The sequence below is a fragment of the Cylas formicarius genome, unplaced genomic scaffold (assembly GCF_029955315.1).
Source record: "Cylas formicarius isolate icCylForm1 unplaced genomic scaffold, icCylForm1.1 PGA_scaffold_6__28_contigs__length_40554024, whole genome shotgun sequence".
In the NCBI taxonomy this organism is placed as follows: Eukaryota; Metazoa; Arthropoda; class Insecta; order Coleoptera; family Brentidae; genus Cylas; species Cylas formicarius.
Window position 1 is genome coordinate 13,881,551 of NW_026844347.1, and position 24,264 is coordinate 13,905,814.

A 24,264-nucleotide genomic window follows, 5' to 3' on the forward strand; every position below is an offset into this window, starting at 1 on the left:
CTCTCTTTCGATGTCCGATAAGATAAGACTTTTTCGACCTTTCCCTTACTTCGATAGGATGTTGCATTATTCAAAAGGCTTTAAAGCTCGACTTATCACGAGGAAGTCGGGCATATAAGGATCGTTTACGCGGCATTAATTTTGCGAACTTCCAAACGAAAACTCGAGTAGAAATGTCGAGACAATTTTTTTTTTGAGCGCTTTCGATTAGGAAAACATTAAGCAGTTTTCCAAGAAGTTTTTTCAAGAAGACACAATTGATAGAAATATCGTTTCGGTTACTAACCAAAATTTTAAAACTTTAGTTTCGAAATGAGCAAATTTGAAAGAAAATTATTTGCGCCTATTTAATTGTATTAAAACTATTTTCCATCAAGTACATTTATTTTGATGTTTTTTTGTGTTGTTTCTTCTAAAAGTTGCATAATGCATCGACCACGTACCATTTGTTCACACCAAAGAAGTCGCTTCTATAGTAGATAGTTAAATAAATAAATAATATTTAGTTAAGAATGATACAGTAAAGCTCGGAGTTATATTCATGAAATTACTGAAAATATGCGCATATACTGTGTGTGTGATAAACATTTGAATCTTTTGGAGATACAGCTTATACAACTTTATTTTTTGTAATATCCAAAAAAAAAGTACACTCGAATGTACATATAATGCCATTTCATTTTTTTTTAGCCCACTGAATTACGTTGTTAATTGATGAGATGAGATGAGATTCAGCTGTCACACATTCTCTTAGGACTTTAATTTTTTCCGGTTCTTGATTTTCACCATTTTCATCGCTTTGACTGTGGTCTTCAGATTCTTCATCCGGCAAAATATTTTTATTCCAGTGGTCTAGATCCATGGGGTTAATGTTAACTACAGGATTGAAAGCTTGCATCTTTATCTTCATTGGCTAATGGCGAACGTATCAATAACCTAGTAACGTGAAGAAAATGGAACCATCATCACTTTTTATGTATTCAGGGGGTTAGATGACTTAATTCGTTGTCTAACAATGGGACAGATTTTGATTGCAGACGAACGGTGTCATCTTAAACAACCTGAAACAAAACCTTAAATCACAAGCATGAACAGCAAGAAATGGACAAAATCTTGACAAAAATTAATTTATAGGCATCGAAATTACACAGATACAATAAATAACTTCTTTCAAAAAGTACTTTTAGAATTTCTACAATTAACAGGACTTCGTTTTTCTGTTTTTCTTCCTGGAGCTGTTTTTTCCTCGCGAGCTACATATGTTTTTCAAAGAAGAAGCTTCCAATATATGCCACTTTTGTCGGCGTTGTAAATCTGATCTTTCAACAGTTGAAGATCTTTCTTTTCAAAGGTTCAAGAAGCTCAGTCTGTGATGATAATTTTTCGCCTGAAATCTTTAATGTATTCCTAAGAGCCATTTAGAGAAAACAAAAATAAAATTTTATACGAACTTTTGGTCTTAAAATTCATTAGGGAATCATATTTCTATATATTATTTCTATTCTATATATATATATATATATATATATATATATATATATATATATATATATATATATATATATATATATATATATATATATATATATATATATATATATATATATATATATATATATATATATATATATATATATATGATGACACTATATTCCGGGATATCATCCGTTCGCTCGTTGAACTCCGACTGGAATCCTGCAGACGTTTCGCCAAAATCTCACTTGGCGAAACGTCTGCAGGATTCCAGTCGGATGCAGGATTCCAGTCGGAGTTCAACGAGCGAACGGATGATATCCCGGAATATAGTGTCATCACATTTTTCCATCCGTGAATCAATACGTGAGAATATATATATATATATATATATATATATATATATATATATATATATATATAATGCTAACCAAAACACTTCGAACACAGTGTTCGAAGTGTTTTCGGAGCGCGAGCATTGAAGATGCCAAGTGAGATTTTGGCGAAACGTCTGCAGGATTCCAGTCGGAGTTCAACGAGCGAACGGATGATATCCCGGAATATAGTGTCATCATATATATATATATATATATATATATATATATATATATATATATATATATATATATATATATATATATATATATATATATATATATATATATATATATATATATATATATATATATATATAGAATAGAAATAATATATAGAAATATGATTCCCTAATGAATTTTAAGACCAAAAGTTCGTATAAAATTTTATTTTTGTTTTCTCTAAATGGCTCTTAGGAATACATTAAAGATTTCAGGCGAAAAATTATCATCACAGACTGAGCTTCTTGAACCTTTGAAAAGAAAGATCTTCAACTGTTGAAAGATCAGATTTACAACGCCGACAAAAGTGGCATATATTGGAAGCTTCTTCTTTGAAAAACATATGTAGCTGGCGAGGAAAAAACAGCTCCAGGAAGAAAAACAGAAAAACGAAGTCCTGTTAATTGTAGAAATTCTAAAAGTACTTTTTTAAAGAAGTTATTTATTCTATCTGTGTAATTTCGATGCCTATAAATTAATTTTTGTCAAGATTTTGTCCATTTCTTGCTGTTCATGCTTGTGATTTAAGGTTTTGTTTCAGGTTGTTTAAGATGACACCGTTCGTCTGCAATCAAAATCTGTCCCATTGTTAGACAACGAATTAAGTCATCTAACCCCCTGAATACATAAAAAGTGATGATGGTTCCATTTTCTTCACGTTACTAGGTTATTGATACGTTCGCCATTAGCCAATGAAGATAAAGATGCAAGCTTTCAATCCTGTAGTTAACATTAACCCCATGGATCTAGACCACTGGAATAAAAATATTTTGCCGGATAAAGAATCTGAAGACCACAGTCAAAGCGATGAAAATGGTGAAAATCAAGAACCGGAAAAAATTAAAGTCATAAGAGAATGTGTGACAGCTGAATCTCATCTCATCTCATCAATTAACAACGTAATTCAGTGGGCTAAAAAAAAATGAAATGGCATTATATGTACATTCGAGTGTACTTTTTTTTTGGGTATTACAAAAAATAAAGTTGTATAAGCTGTATCTCCAAAAGATTCAAATGTTTATCACACACACAGTATATGCGCATATTTTCAGTAATTTCATGAATATAACTCCGAGCTTTACTGTATCATTCTTAACTAAATATTATTTATTTATTTAACTATCTACTATAGAAGCGACTTCTTTGGTGTGAACAAATGGTACGTGGTCGATGCATTATGCAACTTTTAGAAGAAACAACACAAAAAAACATCAAAATAAATGTACTTGATGGAAAATAGTTTTAATACAATTAAATAGGCGCAAATAATTTTCTTTCAAATTTGCTCATTTCGAAACTAAAGTTTTAAAATTTTGGTTAGTAACCGAAACGATATTTCTATCAATTGTGTCTTCTTGAAAAAACTTCTTGGAAAACTGCTTAATGTTTTCCTAATCGAAAGCGCTCAAAAAAAAAATTGTCTCGACATTTCTACTCGAGTTTTCGTTTGGAAGTTCGCAAAATTAATGCCGCGTAAACGATCCTTATATGCCCGACTTCCTCGTGATAAGTCGAGCTTTAAAGCCTTTTGAATAATGCAACATCCTATCGAAGTAAGGGAAAGGTCGAAAAAGTCTTATCTTATCGGACATCGAAAGAGAGATTGGTTTTTGTTACGAATTAAGTCATTCGGCAACATCCCAATTGTAATTGTCCAAATGTAACCAATACTGGCATTATTTTCACACTTGGCGGATTGCTAATTTGAATAAAAATATGATCCGCTAAAATGTTGCTCTAATAAAATATTTATTTTAATCTGATCGCAATCCCTAACTTCTATCCTCGTAACGAGACTTCACACCTGCCTCCATAACTCCAAACTCTACCGCCAGGCACCTCTCTGAAAGGAGGAAATTTTGACAAGAGTTGAATGACAATGACAACTATAACAAGAGTACTTTCACTGAGTGGGCTCGGTCCAATAAACTTTCACTTTTTGGCCACTGAAACTAGGCATAGGTAGGGCATAGCTGGTTTTGAAATTGTAAATTTCTTCGTCCTTCCAGATAAATATCGCTTAGTGTGTCTAAGAAAGGAATGTCTATCACGAGACTATTAAAAACCGTAGAGACAACTTAGAAAAAAAATGCACAAAGGTTACTACAAACTTACTGTTAAGAAAACGAAAATTTACCACCACATTTGCCGATGACATTTTAATTTCTCTCTGGTGTTTTTTAGAGAGATATGTATATTCAAAATGCTCAAAAACGGAAAATTTTATAACGAAATTAGTTCAAGGTCAATAATTTTCGATCGCGCTGCAATAAGCGTAGTAAGCATATTAGGTTATTGTTGGGATATATTTGGTTTTGCAATTGTAAAATACTTAAAAATATCGCTAAAAATCGGTAAAATTGAATGTTACTGACATATTATCAACATATAGTACTGAATTCAAATTTTAAATCCTCTACCGCCACCCCCAATGCAAAACGTTTCCTTTTTCATATGCTTTTTAAAAATTTGACCCTGGAAAAACTGCAGAAAATTTGATAGCCTTTTTTATTTTTTTTATATGATTTATTTATACACTTGTATAGTGTAGAGGGGCCATTTATACCTTGGTGGTTCCCATATCAACCCATGCCAAAAATTCGATTATACCTTATAACGTTTGTTTTCAGAAATCGTATAATAAAAATTTTATCATGAACTTTATCAAAATTAAATTTTTCTGTAAAAATTTAAACCTTCTTTACCAAATTAGGCATTAAAAAAATATTTAATTTTAAGAAAACCCCATGATCTCTAGCAAAATTTTCGATGAGGGTTAATAATTTTCGATCCGAAGTATATATATACTGGGCAGGTATGTTTTAGATATAGTTGAATTTGTAACTATAAATTTCTTCGCCATTCCATGGTAAATATCGCTAAAATTCGATTTTACCGTTATATCGTGGACAATTTATCGATACCATTATTAAACAATACTGAAATCCTATTTTACTCGTTTAAATACCTGCAAATGCAAAACTTTTCCTTCCTCATATGCTTTTTAAAAACTCAACATTCGCGGCGGAAAAAACGGCTGAATATTTGATAGCACTACCAACAAATTATCTGTATCACTTGTAGAGTTGAAATTGGGACCGTATATATATCATTTTTTGTATTGTATTGTAACAATGATTGATGGCATTCTAATGGAAGTTTCTACTCAGATCTTTTTAATAATCGACTTGGGCTGTCTACAAGAATTATTCAAATATTTTAAACGAATCAATGCTCTAAACATAAGCCGACCAGTCTAATTGTCTTAAAAACGGTATTAAATATTTAACCCGACAAATGCTTGAGTTTGTTTTAGTACACAATTACTTACTAAGCAGCGAAAGGCTTTGATAACTGTTTGCTCAACCCAGTTGGCATTTAACTTTCGAAAAGTAAACACACCAAGCCGTAAGAAAGTTGGCATGAAATAAATAACAAGATCGAATGACTTGCCAGTTCCGACAATCATTCGAAATACCGATATTTACTTAATACGAATACAAATGGCAAGTCAAACATCAATAAGAAACTTAGAAATAGGAAAGTTAGGAAGCTTTCTGGTAAATGAAAGTATTTTTCTTTGATTTGGCGCTCTCAGAAATTAGCGATATAATATTTTCAAAGGTGTTAGTGTGTACAAGACGAAGATGTCTATCGCGGGGATTTTGGAAGATGTTTTAAATAGAAAAAAATTGCAAAATTTTAAAGATTAACAACTTGCTGTTGAAAAAACAAATAAAATGCCGTCGCTTCCGAAAACACGCCAAAAATCCGTTGAGAGGTTTCGTTTGGACGTATGGATTTAAATAAATACCCAGATTGAAGACAACACATTACAAAATTTTTTGGACAATTAGTAGAAACCAATTTTGTCAAGAAAAAAACCAGCAATGAAGAATAATTAAATAATGTATTTGTTGGTTGCAACTTAAAATTCGGAAACATCTGTTAAAAAAAATGTACTGCGCATTTTGTTTTGAGAAAGCAAAAATTTCACCGGCTCAAATTTAGAATTTGTCGAGTTCTGAGACTTCAATTCAAGGCGATCTAATTAATATAAGCATCAATTTTCATTCTATAATTTAATTAATCTTCCGAAAACACTTTTGGTTATGTTGTTTGACATCTCGCTGGATTTGAATAATTCATTAATGGATAGTTAATGTTATTGGTGTAACCACGATTAACTAGTGTTTAACTAAGAGTTGGTGTTCAATCAAACTCTTAATATTTCATGGTCGGGAACGAACCAATATTGAATCTCACCTATCGCATATATCATTCACTTTTCGACTTTGATTTTATCTTTGACCTGACGATAACAGTAGAAGTTCTGTCAAGAAGGCACTGTTGGAAATCTTAAATTTTACTATGTGGAATTTGTCCATCAAGGTATGTTGAGTATATTTTGGGCAATTTAAATCAACAGTAACCTGTTAATCTGATTATTTTTTGCAACCGACGTTTTAGGCGGATTTCGCTTGACTGAACTTCGAAAATCACAAACGACATGATGGGTAAGTTTTTTACCACTTCCTGATATTCGGAATCTACGAGGCGTTCAACAATTCCGTACTCTAGAGTTTTTTCTTCCTTTCGTCCTATCCGAAGTTTCGACACTTTCTGATTCCTGGCGAATATATGTTGGAGTTGCTGATAGCCTCAACCTCTTAGAAGATTAGATGCATGTAGGAGCCACTCTCCGAAAGCATTTCAACGGGGACGGGTTCAGTACCTCGCAGTTTAGACCAAAGAATGATATAGTGTAAATTCTCTTTTGTCATTTCCCGATTTGACTACATTAACGAATTGATACTATGGGTTTATTAAGTCCTCTTGTAAGACCACTTGCAAGTTGCAGTCGATAGATGTTTTGACTGTGTAAGTATTGGCAAAGGAAGTGGCACACTTCTGGAGTGTTTTCATTATTCACTGGGATGAGTAAGGAATCTCAAGAATTAAGAGTTTTAACTTCAAATAACTCCGTGATTTACTTGTTTAGCTATTATTTCATATTTATTTTTATTTTATTTCTTATGTCAGCGCCTACTAAACCAAAACCTTGAATATTTAATAAAACCCCTTTTTTGTGATATAACGAATGTTATATCGTATATATTGTATCGAACATCGTTGTATTCGTCATAAAAATACTATGTAATACACGGTGTACTTTTTTCACCGACCATATCGAATCAAATGAAATCAAATCAAACCGTTTTATGCCAGACTATATATAAACAATCGTAATTCTGCATTACACTTGCTCGACAAAAGTGTAATAATCCTGTTCCACTGGCCGATGAGCAAAAAATTTGTGCGTAAACTTTCACATCGTATTACCGTTTGAAACGCACGTCGGCTCTTAACTCTGTCTGCGAGTAAGAATAGCGACCTGCCTGAGGGTACGAAAGTGCTTAGGGTAAATATACTACTGCCTCGAAAGGACTGGAATAAAACTTGACGATCCGGCACAGAAAAGGCTGCTGGAACATTACGTCCATGAACAACAAAGATCAAGAGGTGTTGCTTTAAATAAAAAAAACACAATGTTGAAATATTTGCACTTTCAGAAACCAAAAAGAAAGGCAAAGGCGACACAAAATATGGCGAACACATCTTTATCTATAGTGGCAAAGACGAGAACGAAAAAGCAGTATGTGGTGCCGGACTATTCTTACACGAAAGGTTTCAAAATAACTTTTCTGACACAAAATATATCTCTGATAGAATACTGCAAGTGACCATCAGTTTTCACAAGTCAAAACTCACACATCTGATAACTGTGTATACGCTCCGGATACCAGCAAACCGAAAGATGACATAGAACAATTCTATATGAACCATCAGTTAGATGATATCCCAAGATAGCACGAGGTAATAATACTTGGAGACCTCAATGCGCAAATTGGGAACACTGTGATACCTGGTGTAATAAATCGCCTTAATGAAGAAACTAATAACGAAAGCGGGGAAAAACTAATTCAGATATGCGCAATTGACAAGTGCTGGCTAAAATAGTTATGGAAATTAAACGTACCAAAAAAAAAAAACACTTGTTGGAGTCAGCAAACTTAATATTGAATCACTGACATTCCCATCAGTAAAAAAACTATATCAACAAAGACTCAAAGACAAAATAGACATTAATCAAATTACAGAAACTAATAATGTCGAAACTGCCTGGTAAAGAATGAAATCAAACATTCTGAAAGCCGCCGAAGAAGCTGTAGGAAGAGGATTTTCAAACAAATCTACCAAACCAAACACTAAACCATGGTTCACAGATGAAGGCAGACAACTGGCAAATAAAAAATGAAAAGCATGCGTGAAATACAGATCACAAAACCTAACACTTGATGAATACAAGGTCGTACAGCACATTGGGAAAAGTTCTCGGCAGACATGAAACATGACCTTTACGGAGGCCAGAGGAAGATTTAGAATGAATAGGAAAAAAACAATTAATGAACAAGTAGATGTAACAAAAATTGCACTCAATGACTGGGAACAATACCTTTGTCAACTCTACAGCCCTGACACATTCAGAAAGAAAACCTTAGCATTCCTCAGGAATCATGGGCCATGTCTAAGAAGAGAATTGAACAAACAACCATCAAAGTAAATAACCGCAAGTCTGCAAGAAGATGAAATATCTAACGAATTGCTGAAGTACGGAGGAGAGGAACTGTCAAAGGAGCTGCACGTATTCTTTAACAATATAATTAAGACCAATAAAGTACCAATTGAATGGAAGAAAAGCATAACCATCGCAATATTTAAGAAAGGAAGCATAAAAGATCCAGCGAACTATCGGGGAATCGCTCTGTTAAGCTCAATACTGAGTATCTTCTCGTAGGCTATATGAAGAGCAACAAGGCTTTAGAAAAAATAGGTCAACAATAGATGCAATCTTTACAATCAGGCAGATTGATGAAAAGTCTATAGAATACAATAAAACAGCGTTTATGTATTCTATTGATCTCACAATAGCATTTGACCACGTAGGACTCCTTGAGTTGTGAGACTTCTCAAGAAAAAGAGCGCGCACTCAGACTGGATGAGCTATATCTGAAGTGAAGAAGATTGGAAAGGGATACCGACTAGGGAACAAAGAAATAAAGATAATCTGCTATGCGGACGATGCCGTGTTGATATCGGAAAACGAGGACAACCTACAGAGAATGCTTTTTCATTTCGAAAACATTGTTTCGATATCAAAAAAGAGCAGAAGAAGTAAATTGTCCATATACAATGAACATGTAAAGCAGGTCATGAATTTTAATTATCTAAGCATCAGCGTCACGAGCAGCAGAAATCTCTAAAAAGAAGTAGAATGCCAAACAACCAGCCTTAATTGCCTTAATAGCCTTAGTAGCCTTAATAGCAGGGTACTTACAAGATGTAATATGGCGAAACAAACATATGACCATATAAGGTAAAACTCGCATCAATAAAACCTGTGTGAGACCCGCTATGACATATACTGTAGAAACAAGAGCGGAGAACTCGACAACAAAAGGAATCATCCGAACAGCAGAGATGAGAACTCTGCGATGTCCTTGACATTGTACGATGGTTCCGAAACAGAAGGCGCGAATGGAGAGACCATGTTGAACGGATGGAAGACCACAGACTGCCGATAATGGGAAGAGATAGTCTCCCAAGATCGAGCAGACTTCCTAGACGTAACTCCCATACGATATCATGAGAGTTGGAGCTCATCTTCCCAGCTACATTTCTGACTACAGAGTACAAGGCAAAAGCAAAAGAAGAAGAAGAGAGAGATATAGGTATCAATGAACTCCTCACTATTTTTATTGCCAGCAAAAAGTAAAACTTGCGATTTTACAGGATTGAGTATTGAATTGTGATTGAAGGCATAAACGTGTATTTTATTTAAATCTGAATTAAAATTATTTTGCGATATATGGAGAGTGCCAATATTGAATGACATGAGTAGTTGGGAGTCGTCTGATTATTGCTGCAATTGAGCTAACTGATATTCACCCACATCTGCGATGTAAATTGAAAATAATAAGGGACTTAGAACAAAGCCTTAAAGTACACCCGCGGACACTCTAACGTAATTTCACCTTTCAAATTTAACCGGGACGCAATGCATTCTATTTTTAAAGCTATTCCCAAAAAGTTTGGAAATACTAGATGAACATCCAAAATACCTAAGCTTGATTAGCAGTAAAGGATGGCTAATAGTATCAAACTCTTTACTAAAGTTCAAGAGGACGAGAAGTGAATTGGCATTTTTATCGCGGTTATGCATGATCTTATTTAAAATGTCTACCAATACAGATGTGTTAAGCTCGACGAAAGCCAGATTGCTTATTGGGAATTATGCTGTTCAAAGTTACAAAACGGGAATGACAAAATTAAGTCCATGATAACTTTGCTGCAACGATAATCGTACATAAAATCGTACAAAAATCTTGGATACACTCCATAATTTTCTGGCATTCCCAACTATCATTCACACGGCTTGATTGTTTTCAGTATTGAAGTTGAAAGTTGTGACAGATAATCACGCAGATTTCTTATAATTTAACATTAAAGAATTAAAGATGATTCTATTTATCTTTATATCATTATAAATACGAGGTATTCCACGGTTGTAGGTACCTTAGACTTTTAAGGTGAACGGTTTTTAATTTACGATGAACCATTCCTTCAAATATTAAGAATAGCGGTAAATGATTTCCTCGAGCATCTTAGCCTTCAGGAAGTTGAGAACTCTTGGTACCAACTAGATGGGGCACCGGCTCACTGCATCGAAGAGGTATCACAAGAATTATACGAATTAATTAATGACCCTTGGTTTCGACTGTTACGGGCCGTGGGATTGTCCAGTAGATTCTTACCTATGGCGTGCTTTAAAGTGATCTGTCTATTTGAGTATTTTTGGATTTTAGAGAGGGGTTTTTTAAATAATGAATTGGCAACGAATTCTTATTCAGAAGTATTGACAACTATAACTATAACAATTTCTACCACGTTTCAATACAGGATGCTTGATACTATGAAGCTTTTAAGCATTAAAAACATTTTAATAGATTATAATTAAGCTACAAAAGTGAACGGAACTGAAATGTGTAGGATTAGGGTTTCGATTGCTTGATAATCCCTAAAATAAAATTAATACTTTTACAAGGTTGTTAAGACTTATGGTGCACACTGCAACACCAATTACTAAAGAGGAAGTCAAAAGAGCTAGCAAATATCGGAAAAGCGCCAGGCAAAGATGGAATTAGCAAGAAAATATTGTTAGTTTATATATATTGTTAGAAGATAAATGAATAGAAGCAATAACAGAGCTCTTCAACAATATATAGACAATTGGTAGAAACAATTGTAGAAGATGGGCATTCGTAAATGTCTGCGAACGAGGGCCGTGTTTGGCCTGCTGATTCAGAGCTGAATTGTGTATATGTACAGTACGCTTGCAGTAGCTTATGCTTGAATATAATTAGCTTGCGTTGACGTATATTCATTGAAAATAATAATATTATTATTATTGCCTGGCTCATCCTGTGTGTAATGCCTTGATAGCCACAAGGCGAGAAGAGTTTTATCGTATAACCCTTATACCTATTCCTTTATTAGCAGCACCATGAGAGGCACGGACTTGAGTGCCCGGACGTATCTAAGGATACACCTATCATCGAGAAAGAAAATCGGGCAGAAGATTTTGATAAAGGGGCCGGTGCGCCAAGGTTGTATTCTGTATTCTAAATAATTTTTTTTAGAAGCCATGACCGACAGCATACCAGGAGCGATCATAAATGGGAAAATTGTTGATAACATCATATACACCATATACACATAATCAGTGAGAATAACAACGACGATATCCAGTTTTTGGTAAACTAAATATTAATAAAACAAAATATATGGTCCATTGTAAACATGTTTCAATTCATTTTTTCAATTCAATTGTGGCTGGACCATCTCTGGAACGAGTTGGGGGGCTGAAATATTTGGGCGGTATATGGGACCCATCTAGTGAAATAAAATTTAGAATGGAAAAGGCACGAGCATAATTAGCACGGAAATTGCGAATAAAAATAAATAGATGTTACGTGTACTGCTTCATGGCGTCAAATCATGGATGACACGCTGATCATGCGCCTGAAACCCTTATAAATCACCTGGTTGGATAGATTGAAAAACTCAATAGTGCTAGAGGAAATGAATAAATACCCGAATATAATTCTAAGCATCTACTACATGCGTCACACAAAGAGGCCTTGGAAGGAGAAGAAAGTCAAATCTAAAACCGTGGTATGGATGAACAATCATTAAACGGTCGCTGCACTATAAGAAAAACGGTATATTTTGATGTAATTTACTATTTTCTTTTTGAAGAAGTTTGATGGTACAGTAAATATTTACTCACCTCCAATGCAGCTGCAGTAGAAGCGTCGTGATCATTTTCAATAGCTTCTATCTGTTTGAATATTTCACTGCTAATTCCTGATACCTGAAACAATATCATTCACTATGAGTTTACCGAATTCGTTGTAGTCTTATGTGATAATTAGTTCCAATTAGATTACTTAATAAAGTTTAATTATTCTAGAATTCTAAACATTCCCGTAATAGACTTTAACTCAAATAATGAGTGATCAAAATAAATAAAAGAATAAATTAAATAGTACAACCATGTTTATTATTTTTATTCACGTCTGTTTTGTGCCTTACATTCTTTTTTTAAATACTCTTCTAAAAACTTTTTGTTTGTTTGTTTTTTTGAACCTCTGATAAAGAATCACAATTTGGTAGACACGTCGGCCGTTGGGCTTAATAATATAGAAATCGCTTATCATCACAAGGGAAGTAATTGACCAGCTGAGTCATAAAATTCCAGGTTCCTCTGAGAATTCGCAAATTAAGCTATAACTTTAAAATCAAAAAGTGTGCGGAGAGCTCCTTATTTAAATCAGTTATAAGATTTCAATAAGCTTGTGCTTGTTCGACAGAAAAATTCATGTAGGGAATCCTGAAGATTGTCTGCTATTGCGATAACTTCGGTCTTCGATATCTCACATTTTAAAGTCATTTTTTCCGGTTTTGTTTTAGATATAACGATCTAAGGATCTTTTTATTTTGTAACCTTCAATTATAAGTGACTAGCTAAGTTTTTTGCATTATTTCGTTTTACGTTTATAACTACAATTTTAATAATTGTTTATTAATAGTTCATTTGTTTTTAAATTTTTTTATGAGGAATACACATCCATAATTACATACAGTCTCCTGCATATATCGAAAAGGGAGAACTTTGTTTATTTACGAGTTATAAAATATAAAAACTAATAATAATAAAAAGTTGTGTTTTACGTTTATTAAAAAAATTGTTCGAACATCCCCATCAATTTCATTATAAACCACAAAGCATTAAAACAAATTTCAGTTCTCCGTTTGAAGATACGAGGTTAGCGCCAAAATTTCCCGGCCTGACATAGATGCAGTTCCAGTATCACGATAAAACTTTGTCTTCTTTCAAATATATATCTTAGTAGACTGCGAAAAATGTCTTGCGTCAAATAGTTTTCTATTGATAGCATTTTAAACAAGACGTGTCCGACGAAATGTTGCACATAACGCAAAATGAGTATAGAACAGTCATAAAGTTTTTGACAAAAGAAGGGTTAGAACCTAAAATTATGAAAGAAAGGCTGGATGGTGTTTACGGCCAAAGTCCTCGTTCGTATTCTGTAGTGAAAGAGTGGGCAAAACGTTTTTGAATGGGGCAGGAATCCCTTGAAGATGATTCAAGAACTGGTCGACCAGTGGAGGTCATAACGAAAGATATTTTTGCGATTGTGGAAGAGGTGGTATTGAGTGATCGACGTTTAGAGGTCAAGGAAATCTCAGAAATTACTAAGCTTTCTGATACAAGTGTTCGTGGAATCCTGCATGATCATTTAGGAGTGCATAAGGTTAGTGCAAGATGGGTTCCTAAAAACCTTTCGGCTATTCAAAAACAACGCCGTGTCGAGTGTGCGCGATCTTTTTTGAAACTCTGTGGGTCGGAACCGAAGCCTGTGATAAAAACTGTTGTGACGGCAGATGAAACTATGGTTCTCTATTATGACCCTTTATTGAAGAAAGAATCAATTGAGTGGCGTCGTAAGGGTGAAGCACCTCCAAGAAAATTCAGAGTCTGCCAGTTAACAAAAAAGGTGATGGCCACAATCTTTTGGGATTGTGAAAGAATTCTTCTGATAGATTTTAAAGAAAACGTCGAGGAAAATTGACCAGAGACGTGCGGCTTTTGCACGATAATGCACCTGTCCATAATACTGGTGTTGCACAAGCTGCCATTTTAGAGTTTGGGTTCCAACAGATAGATCATCCTCCCTATAGTCCAGATATAGCCCCCCAGCGACTATTATTTGTTTGGATATTTGAAAAAGGACTTACGGACGGCGGTTTAACGACGAAGTTGAATTAAAATAGACTATTTTAGCTCATTTTGCAGACAAACCAAAAGAGTATTTCTTAAAAGGGATTGAGTTGTTAATAAAGAGATGTAATAAGTGAATTGAAGTTAAGGTGGATTAAAATGAAAAATTAAAAAAACGAGTAACGAGCTTTCTTTTGTTTTTAATAGTTTTTGACGATTAATATTTTTTCTTATATAAATGGACAACAGGGAAGAAGACATTGTTTTTTTAAGCTTAAATTTTTAACCGTTGTTGGTATTGTACGCCATTCACTGCTTTATTCTGAAATAATTTTATGAATAATGTGAGAAATAAAAACATTACAAATACATTAGATTAATATTAAAATACCTCACAATAGACAAATTTATGACAATCATATAAAAAAAACAACGAATTAAACCTACTGCTTGCTTTTTAGCAGAAGTTTTTTCTAGTTGTTATTTATAGGTAATCGCTGACAGGAGAAAGTTGCTTTCTTCGTTTTCAAAATAATTGTTTGATTGAATATTTGACACAGGATTAAGGCCTTCCCATCTTTTTTTATAGGAATCGCTTCGTTTCTTCAGTCTGACTTATTGACTGACTTATTAACTGACTACGAAGACCATTTTAACGTGACTGCCATATTTATTTTTTAATTAAAAATTTAAGGTACTTTAAAACTACTTTCCACTATATGGAATCGAAAATGACGTGAGTTCAGCAAAAAAATGAAAAAAAAAAGTTCACATTTTTGCTTGCCAAGAAGACATAAAGACGGCTAAGTTCTAGCAAGTTCGATTCAACAAAAACCGACCCAGGAGAAATAAAACTCGACCCTACGCATCAATGAATATCGCAGGCAGATATAAACATTAATATTAAAAAAAATGTGGATAGTCAATGTTCTGCAACTACAAATATTGCTTTACCTGCCATTAAGTTGCCAAATGTAAACACATTAGTTCCTCGGGATCATTTGTCTCGAATTTTACACCAAGTACAGCTTCTGAGGCTAATAATTCAAAAGATACTGAACAGAAGGAAGCTTTACAGATAGAAAAAGAACAATATTAAAATTTCCGTTTCAAAAAATAAAAAAGAAAAACAAAGTTATACCTAATAAGTTATACCTATGTCTGGGAATACTGATAGCAGAATTTTTGCTAAAACAGTTGGCCCCGTAAGCAATATTTTCAAAGAAATAATTCAGTGCTTTCCTACCGAGAAAGTAAAAAAATATTCGGCAATTCCTTTTCGAGAAAAGTACATTGCAACGTCTATGCGAGCATTGATAGCTTCAAAATTGAAATTGTACTTAATTGACGTTCATATGTTACTGTAGAATATCTGTAACTCCCTCTTTGTGTATGTATGTAAAAAATAACTTGAGCATTTATTTTATTTTATATTTACAACCTAACTGTTTCCATAGTGTAATTATTAATCAATTCAGTGAATTTATGCTAGCTCAAAAACTTGTACTTATTATAATGACAAACCTTTTCTCTTTAACTCCACGTTGCTCAACAGACCTAAACAATTGGTGAAAAAATCAACGACCATCGAACAGTTTACCAATGCCAGATTATTAGACTATGCTCTTATAAATCCTTCGGTTATAATGGAAATATAGCAATATTACAAATAACAATCACACAAAAGGAGGAAAAAGATGTTCTGGAAAAAAATCGGTGGTGGCATGAAAAATTTTCGGGCAGTCTGTAGACTAAGGAAGATGTTGGGAACAAGTGGGGCTGAACTGAGGTCCCTGAGGTGTCTAATAGCTCCTACACGAAAACCGGACTAATATGAAGAACCTGCTCCAGAGCCACTTCCCCGGCTTGCTGTTGATCAATGGTGGTGTAGAAGCGAATAAGACCCTGGAAACCCTAGGGCATCTCTCACGAAAAATTCAGGATCGGCAATCAATATGTTTGATCCATTTAAATCAGGTTTCAGGAAATATCATAACTGGAACGCTGTATCAAATTATCCGTTCATCCTCGACCCTGAGATATATGCCAGTGTCCTGGAGGCGAATACGAATTGTTTTTATCCCGAAGGCTGGACGTGTGCACCATGACTAGACGTCCGGGCGATCAGTCTGACTTCGTTTTTGTTGAGTTGAGAAGGCGCTCCACAACAAGGAGCGTTTCCGGTCTATACTCAGCGGCCACCGCTTGGAAGTGACTCTAACAGAAGCCAAACTGCAGCCAAGAGCGAGCATTCCTACAAAGGACGACTGGTTCCGTGCGGGAGAAAATATACTTGTGCCTCATGGGCTCGTATAGTTAACGGACGGCTCCAAAACAAACACTGCAACAGAAACTAGTGTATATGGTAGCTCTCTTAGAGCACAGATATATGTGCCTGGGGGTCTATGGCAATATACTTCAGGCAGAGAACTATGCGATAGTGATGTGTGCTTACGAGAACCTCAACAAAGGGTACTCGGACAAGCACATCCATATTTGCGGTGTCCTTTGATAAGGTGAGCTCGGGATTCACACGTTTAGAATCCAGGACACTGTTTTTGGGAAAAATATTCTGGAGTTTAACTTATTGTATTAAATGAACAATTCAACTCGTCCTGTTTCTTTTAAGGCAGATTCGATATAGATCCGCAGCCATTTGATTTGCTCAAGTCAGGTTACAATTTTGTGGAAATACTTATTTCAGGATCTCGAACACAACTTCCTGTATTTTTTCTTGACCAATTTGCAAAATTTTTTATTAGCCCTTCGACGAGTTAACAAAAAAAAACTTAAAAAAAGCTAAAAGATAACGGGGAGGTAGACTCTTATTGAAGCGTTAAATTAAGGGTGGTCAGACTATAATTGTACTGAGTGATTCATTACTCGTCCTATTTTTGCTCTGGCCACCCAGTTGGTGAGGGGGGTGGGTAAAACATAAGCAAAATTAGAGAGATTTTGGCGCCACCCATTTTTCACCGGACGTTGCTCCTCGAATAGTGAAAAATAGTGATTATCGCAAAACGCGAAAGGAGGAGTATTAGCTACAAAAAAGTCTAGACCTTAAGTTAACAGCAAGTGTCTATTGTTATTAAACAAAGTCTCCAAAAAAAAAGCGGGAAAAATCAATAGTACAAGTTTGATGTTGTATAAAGCAATCCTTACACAAGCCGGCCGCATAACAGGCATGTAATACACAAAAGCTCAAAATCAATCAATCAATCCGCTTTAGAAAAGTATAAATTACTCACAAACACTACATTTTAATGCTATAGCTCTGTTTTCATTTTGATGGATGTTAATCAGCATGACCGTCTAAAATGTTCTCGAATGGACGGTGCTCAGTTTCAAAGGTACTCGAGATACGAACTTCACCTTTCATCTTGGGCGCCCTTCCTTGGAGATATTGACAAAAGACAATGCCTGTCGCTGGTTGGCCGAACTAACTAGGTTTTAATTTTTCAAAGAAACTTCCACAGGCTACTGTAATACTTTTTACAAAACTTCTGGATTCCTCCTGCGTCGGTTTTTGCTGAGTCGAACTTGCTGACGTTTCGCCAGTCAAGCTCTGAAGATGCCAACAGAATGATTGGCGAAACGTCAGCAAGCTCGACTCAGCAAAAACCGATGCAGGAGGAATCCAGAAGTTTTGTAAAAAGTAAACTAGGGTTTGTTATTTTGATAGAGTCATTTATAATGCCGAGAAATAAAAGGCCTAAAAGGAAGCAGAACCACTCTAAGTACCTAGTTACATCATGAAAGGATAGAAGAGACCACGTGATAGGGAACAAAAAGTGAAATTTCACTCGTTACCACGCTTACCACGTTGTTAGTGGCCAGATCAACAAAACATGATATCAACTGAATCAACCTTAAAATATGAATGCGAAACTCCAATGGGTTATATGCGCGTTAGCGTTCTAAAACAAAAGAGCCCGATACGAGCTTGTTCTTTTAGCATTGAAAATTCCAAAAAAGCACAAAAAGATTTCATTGGTCGAGGAAGAGCATCCAGCCGACAGACGGTTGCGATCCTGGTCACTTCTGGGCGAATTGAACGTTATTGATTGACATTTGGCTTGCGATCGATTAAAATTATTTCGTGTATGAAAGATGATTTTAATTGGGCGAAAATGCCAAATCAAGTGCATCAATCCAACATGACAACATAGGTAAGCTGCTTTCCTTTACTTTAAGCGACACTGCTTTGACTTTGAAAGTTCTAACCTTAATTGCGTTTGTTTACATTTAAGCTGAAATAAGTAAGAATTATATTGGGATTCTGATCGCTACCCCATTCTGAATGTACGACTAGTATAGCGTAGTTAATGTTACATATGTCATCAATTAACTAACTAACCAAAACCAATCATTATGAACACCTCACTGAATATAAGATAAGTGCAAGATGCTAAAATTGTATAATAGTTGAGTACCGATAAATATTCCTAACACTGATTTATAAACATGCTTTCTATTTTTTGTGTGTTTTACTGGCGCATGCACCATTTGTGTTTACGAGAAGTAAAGACGAGACGTGAGCTGGAATATAGAGAAGATAAAACTAATTACTATCCCATTCATATTTGTATATATGCCTATTCCTTGTACCTGTTAAAATTATATTAATTAATATTGCTGGATTAAACTTAGGTATTTAACTCACAGCAAATTTCCGATTTGGGGTAAATCTAGTCTGTAACATTTTTTTATTTATTTTTAGGGCCATCCTAATAACTTGTTGGCCTCACTGAGGTGATCAGGGCAGATAAGATTTTTTGAAAAAACTATACTTGTAATGAGCCATCAGATGTTTTTCTAAATTGAAACGCTATAAAAAAAACAACTTTCTTGGTATCTTTCTGCATATACGATTCTACTATACCCTCGAAATACCTCATTATTTCATCAATCCCGTAAATGGCAATCAAAAGCGAGTATCGAGCGCGATTCGTACCCCTCTCCCCACACCACCCTTAAGCATTAACAGACCACCAAGCGGTCACATAACGGCCTCTCAGTGCGATGGATGTCCGTTACGTATGCATATAGCGCCCTCTAACGTTGACCGCAATCCGGTTCGTTAAATTGTGACAATTTCGGGGGCAAACTCGAGAGAAGTTCGAAGGTCTCCGAGATAATTTTGACCTCGCCCATCGGTGCGGACACAAATCGACTGTTTAATTGCGTGCCAGCAATTACACGGACGTTTGCGTAGACATTTGGACAATTCTATATGTGGACACTGCAGTGCTTACCGTGTTCTTTTACAATTTGTAATTGGTGGTCAGTGTTTTTCTGTAAAAAATTGTACGAAATACAAGAATATTGAAGAAAAAATAAATATATTCCTTCAAATGAAAAGACATTTTTCATTGGGTGGAACAAAAAAAGCCTTAAGATGGTTCCCATCCTCATCTTTTGCGCTGCAGTTGCAGGTTGTTCGACTTGCGGTAATACTGTGTTGAACGCAAACAAAGTTATTGAATTTGTGGCATTTTATCATTTCCATAACATAAACGACCTCTTTAAGTATCTTTCTTATTCCTCTTCCTATACTTTCTATAGCTGCAGTAAAACCCTGACCATCCTTTTCAATTTGCTATGCCCTTACCTTTTCGATATGTTATGGAAGAATTACGATGGCATTCTGGATATGTTGTTATCCACAAAACAAAAACATTGTGACATGCTATGTCAATCTAATTAAAAAATAGTGTAAGCGGCTATCTTCTTGTATTTCTTTTTCAGGAATTGGTCTATTACGCACAGGTTGGTCTATTACACAGACGCCACTTTTTGTTTTATTGTATGCCAGAAAGATTTCAGGCTCAAATTTTTCCTTTCAATCGCCAATTTCATGAACGTGATGAGTAGATGTTAGGTCTCTACTATATAGAAAAGATGAATAAAGAGCACTTGATTTTAAATCCCAAAGATTCTTTGGGAAGTCCTTCCCATTTTTGCGCATAGTGCCGATTAGGGGTAGCTTTTCTTTTAGAAGATCTTCCGCAAGAGTTATGTGTTACATGTTTTTAACAAGGTAGGTCTTAATTTCTCCATCGTTTCCTAAGTAAGCTTCAAAATTGCAGCAGTCAAATGCAATCGGATCATGTAATGCCCAAATTTTTATCCCATATTTTCCAGGTTTGCTGGATATGTACACCTTAAATGGGCAGCGGCCTCTGTAACTCATCAATTGCACATCTATTGTTCCATATACTGATGGGCAATACAACTACATCACGAATAAGAATCTTGCCTTTTTCTTTCTGTTCTTATAGAAATATCGTCAAACGAAGGAAACGTAAGATATCGCTATATCTGATACGGCTCATACAATCTTGATTCATTTGTGGAAGACCACACATTAACTCGGCATTCTTTTGCTTCTCTCAATCTTTCAGATAAAACTAGTATTGCGCAGAAAGTAAGTAATTTTTTAACATCTACATCTTCCCATGATTCAATGAAATTGTCTTCATGAGTCTCATTGCGTTTAGTAATAATTTCTTTCACTCCTTGATTAGTAAATTTTACGATCATATCAAAAATCTGGTCAGATTAAAATAAAGAAAAACAATCCAGAATAGAATCGATAGGTTTATTTTCTCTGCCAGACTTGTTTCTTTACGAATAAAATCAGATTCCCTTCTTTAATTCTTTTAGGAATTAAGTATTTCTTTATACGACCAGCAACTTCAATATTGCGGCCTAAGTCTTAATGGTTATCATGATATTTATCACTGGATAAAATTCTGTTATTCTCCTCGATATTATCTTCTACTTCTACTTCATTCTCTTCTCCTGAATAGTTCATAAGAATAGAATATTATGCAACAAGTGTGGTAAAGAGTATTTTAGTTACGAGTTAATTTGACACGAGCTTAGTGTGGCGGAGCGAGTGTTTAATAACCGAGTGACTTAAAAAGTTTACCAAACGTTCAGGATTGACAAACGTTAAAATTAAAGATGTGCTCCGAACACATTCTCCTTTCCCAAACCCGTGGGAAACGAAACTAACGTCGTAAAATGGCAGTTTCCGCACGCTAGATTGGTGTATAATCAGGTATTTTACAAAAAGGAGTGGAAAAATAGTATATTATGCATCAAGTGCGGTAAACGGCATTTGACACACGAGCTTATTTGACACGAGCGGAGCGAGTGTTTAATGAACTAGTGAGTTAAAAAGTTTACCAAACGTTTTGCATACTATACTTTTTCTACGACCGTTAGTTTTTGGGTACATTTTCGCAAAACAATAAGAATACATTCACTGACATGACCATCAGAATTGGCAGACTTCAAAATTCAAAGCGTGTGAAATATTTCCGAAAACATCCGATTGCTCCCAAACCCGTGCGGTAAAATCCCGAAGTGGCTGGGATCCGTGAGAACCTAAACTGACGTGGAAAAGTGACGCTTCACGCACACTAGATAGGTGTGCAATTAGTCATTTTACAAACGGGAGTAGAAAAAAAAGTTTTCCTTTAGATAAGCACTTTTTACATGTCATCACAAACACTACTTTACATTTAAATCTTACAAAGTAAGTTGTTACAAACAAAATGAAATAAAACACAGAATACCAAAACTGGGTGATACATGACCCGGAACAATAAAATACAAATTATTCTTAAACTGTAATAGTAATATAAGCAAAACAAAAATTGCTTATTATTGCTTATGATTTAACAGAGCCTTCCAGGAGAATTCTCAGAAGAAAAAAAAATCTATTTTTTAAAACTATTTAGAAAATAGAAAAACTCAATTTTAAATCGATTTCTGTCAGATGAAGTTCAAACGCACAGTTCCGGAATCATTGGGCCGATATTTGAACTGATTTATTTGAGGTATTACAATCTTGCAGTGATCCATCGCATCGCATCGCATCATCTCAAGTTTTTTCAAATACACACTCACAAACGGAGAAATATATATCATATGGGTCAAAACTCAAGGCGCGTTCAGTTCCAAGCGCGGCTCTAAGCGAATCAGATTGTGTCTGATTTTTAGTGGAACTTCATTTTTCGCACAGCAGCAGGTCCCACCAACTGGTGAACCTCGAGGTTTACCTGAATAGTGTGTGGCCGCAATTCGTTTCGCACTTGCTAGGGGAACTTACCTGGATTCACTTGCGCGGACTTGCCTGCAAGTGTATAGCTCCCATAAGAATAGTACCAACTAAAAAAAGTCCTGTGGAGTTAGCTCTGGGCGCAATGGAGGCCAAAGATAACGTTGAGTAATCCAGTAGTAAAGAAAAACAATTAATAGTGTAACTTATGGATCTTTATAATATTTACGAACACAGAGAACTATAATCATTTTTGTAAATTTTAAAATTTTTTCTTCATTACCTCAGCAATGTAATTTTGCCACATCCACGCTTGCTTCAAAATTCGCTGCAGGTATTTTAAGGGTGTATAAGGATCCGTACTGACTGATAATGACCAATAATTCGGTAATTTTTCAAAGAAACTTCCACAGGCTACTGTAATGGTTTTTACAAAACTTCTGGATTCCTCCTGAGTCGGTTTTTGCTTAGTCGAAATTGCTGACGTTTCGCCAATCATCCTGTTGGCTTCTTCAGAGCTTGACTGAAACCGACGCAGGAGGAATCCAGAAGTTTTGTAAAAAGCAATAATTCGGTAATTTATGGTCCTCTCATATTCTCCATCGTTGAATTGGCCTTTCAATGCTCTATCTAGACATAGCATAATATACGAGTGTACCTTTGAAAAAAAATGAGAAAACTGATGATGCGAAAAGTATGGCAGCACTCGAACTTTTTTTCATATAACCAGTAATAGTATTGCAACACATTTTCACTTTAACATGCAAGTTGGGACAAATAAATAAACCACAAGGGCACTTTTTTTATATTCAAAGATATTTTGAAACAAATTGAAATTCCGTAGATAAATCAGTTTAAATATAAGAAAGTAATGAAGACGAACGTCAATAATTCCGAAAGGATGCGTTGAAAGCCCATAAATATATTAAAAAATATATTTAACGAAAAGCCCTAATTAACAAAGCAACTTTCTTATTGATCTTTTTGTTCAATTTCTTTTAGTTCCTAAGACAAGGCAGTGAACGTGCGATCCTATACATGAAGCTGCCATAAGCTTCGCCTGTAGCGGATATTATTAGAGTTAACACAAGTTTTTCTTCTGCAGATCGAAAAATTATGTTCATTTTCTTTATCTGGGATTTCAAGCGACACAGTATTATATCAAAACTGAATCTTTTGACAGCTTCAAAAACTACTTGAACTATTTAGGATCGTCTCTAAAATCATTTTTAACCAATTTTAACTCCGCTTTATTTTCATTTTCTTTCTAAGGAATGACCCGCCACCTCTTTCGATTTTAAGTAGAAAAAACAGTCAAACATAATATCTAAATATTATAAATGGTTAAACCTCATTTTGAGAGTAAAATAACTTCACGAGCTGGCATTATTTACCAAGACCTTCATGCAGAAATACACCAATTGCTTCATGAATGTATCTTCAGGGTAAGAATAGTATTAAAAACATAACAATATAGACAATAAGCCAAAGAAAAATGCTCAACTCAATTTTTAATTTAAAAATTTTAAACTCCAAAATTATAGCATATTTGCGAAAAAAACTTACTTTTCTAAAGTCTCCCTGGATGACCATCGGTGGGGGATGGTTGGGCCTATTATTAGGGGCAACTGGAGGTGTACGTAGCGGCGACGCAGTGAGATCCAGAGCCTCTCGTCCATTATCCTGAAATAAAAACCGTT

General features: G+C 34.9%; 1 protein-coding gene across 5 annotated transcripts in view; it reads right to left on the reverse strand.

Annotated features, from left to right (window-relative positions):
* LOC132703895 (rho GTPase-activating protein 100F) overlaps positions 1-24,264 on the reverse strand; it is a 254,191-nt gene that overhangs the window by 124,588 nt on the left and 105,339 nt on the right. For all 5 annotated transcript variants that reach the window (XM_060673411.1, XM_060673412.1, XM_060673413.1 and 2 more), the window contains 2 exons: positions 24,131-24,247; positions 12,481-12,564 (listed from right to left, as the gene is read on the reverse strand). In XM_060673411.1, coding sequence (XP_060529394.1) covers positions 12,481-12,564; positions 24,131-24,247 — 201 coding nt within the window. The remainder of the gene's footprint in view (positions 1-12,480; positions 12,565-24,130; positions 24,248-24,264) is intronic.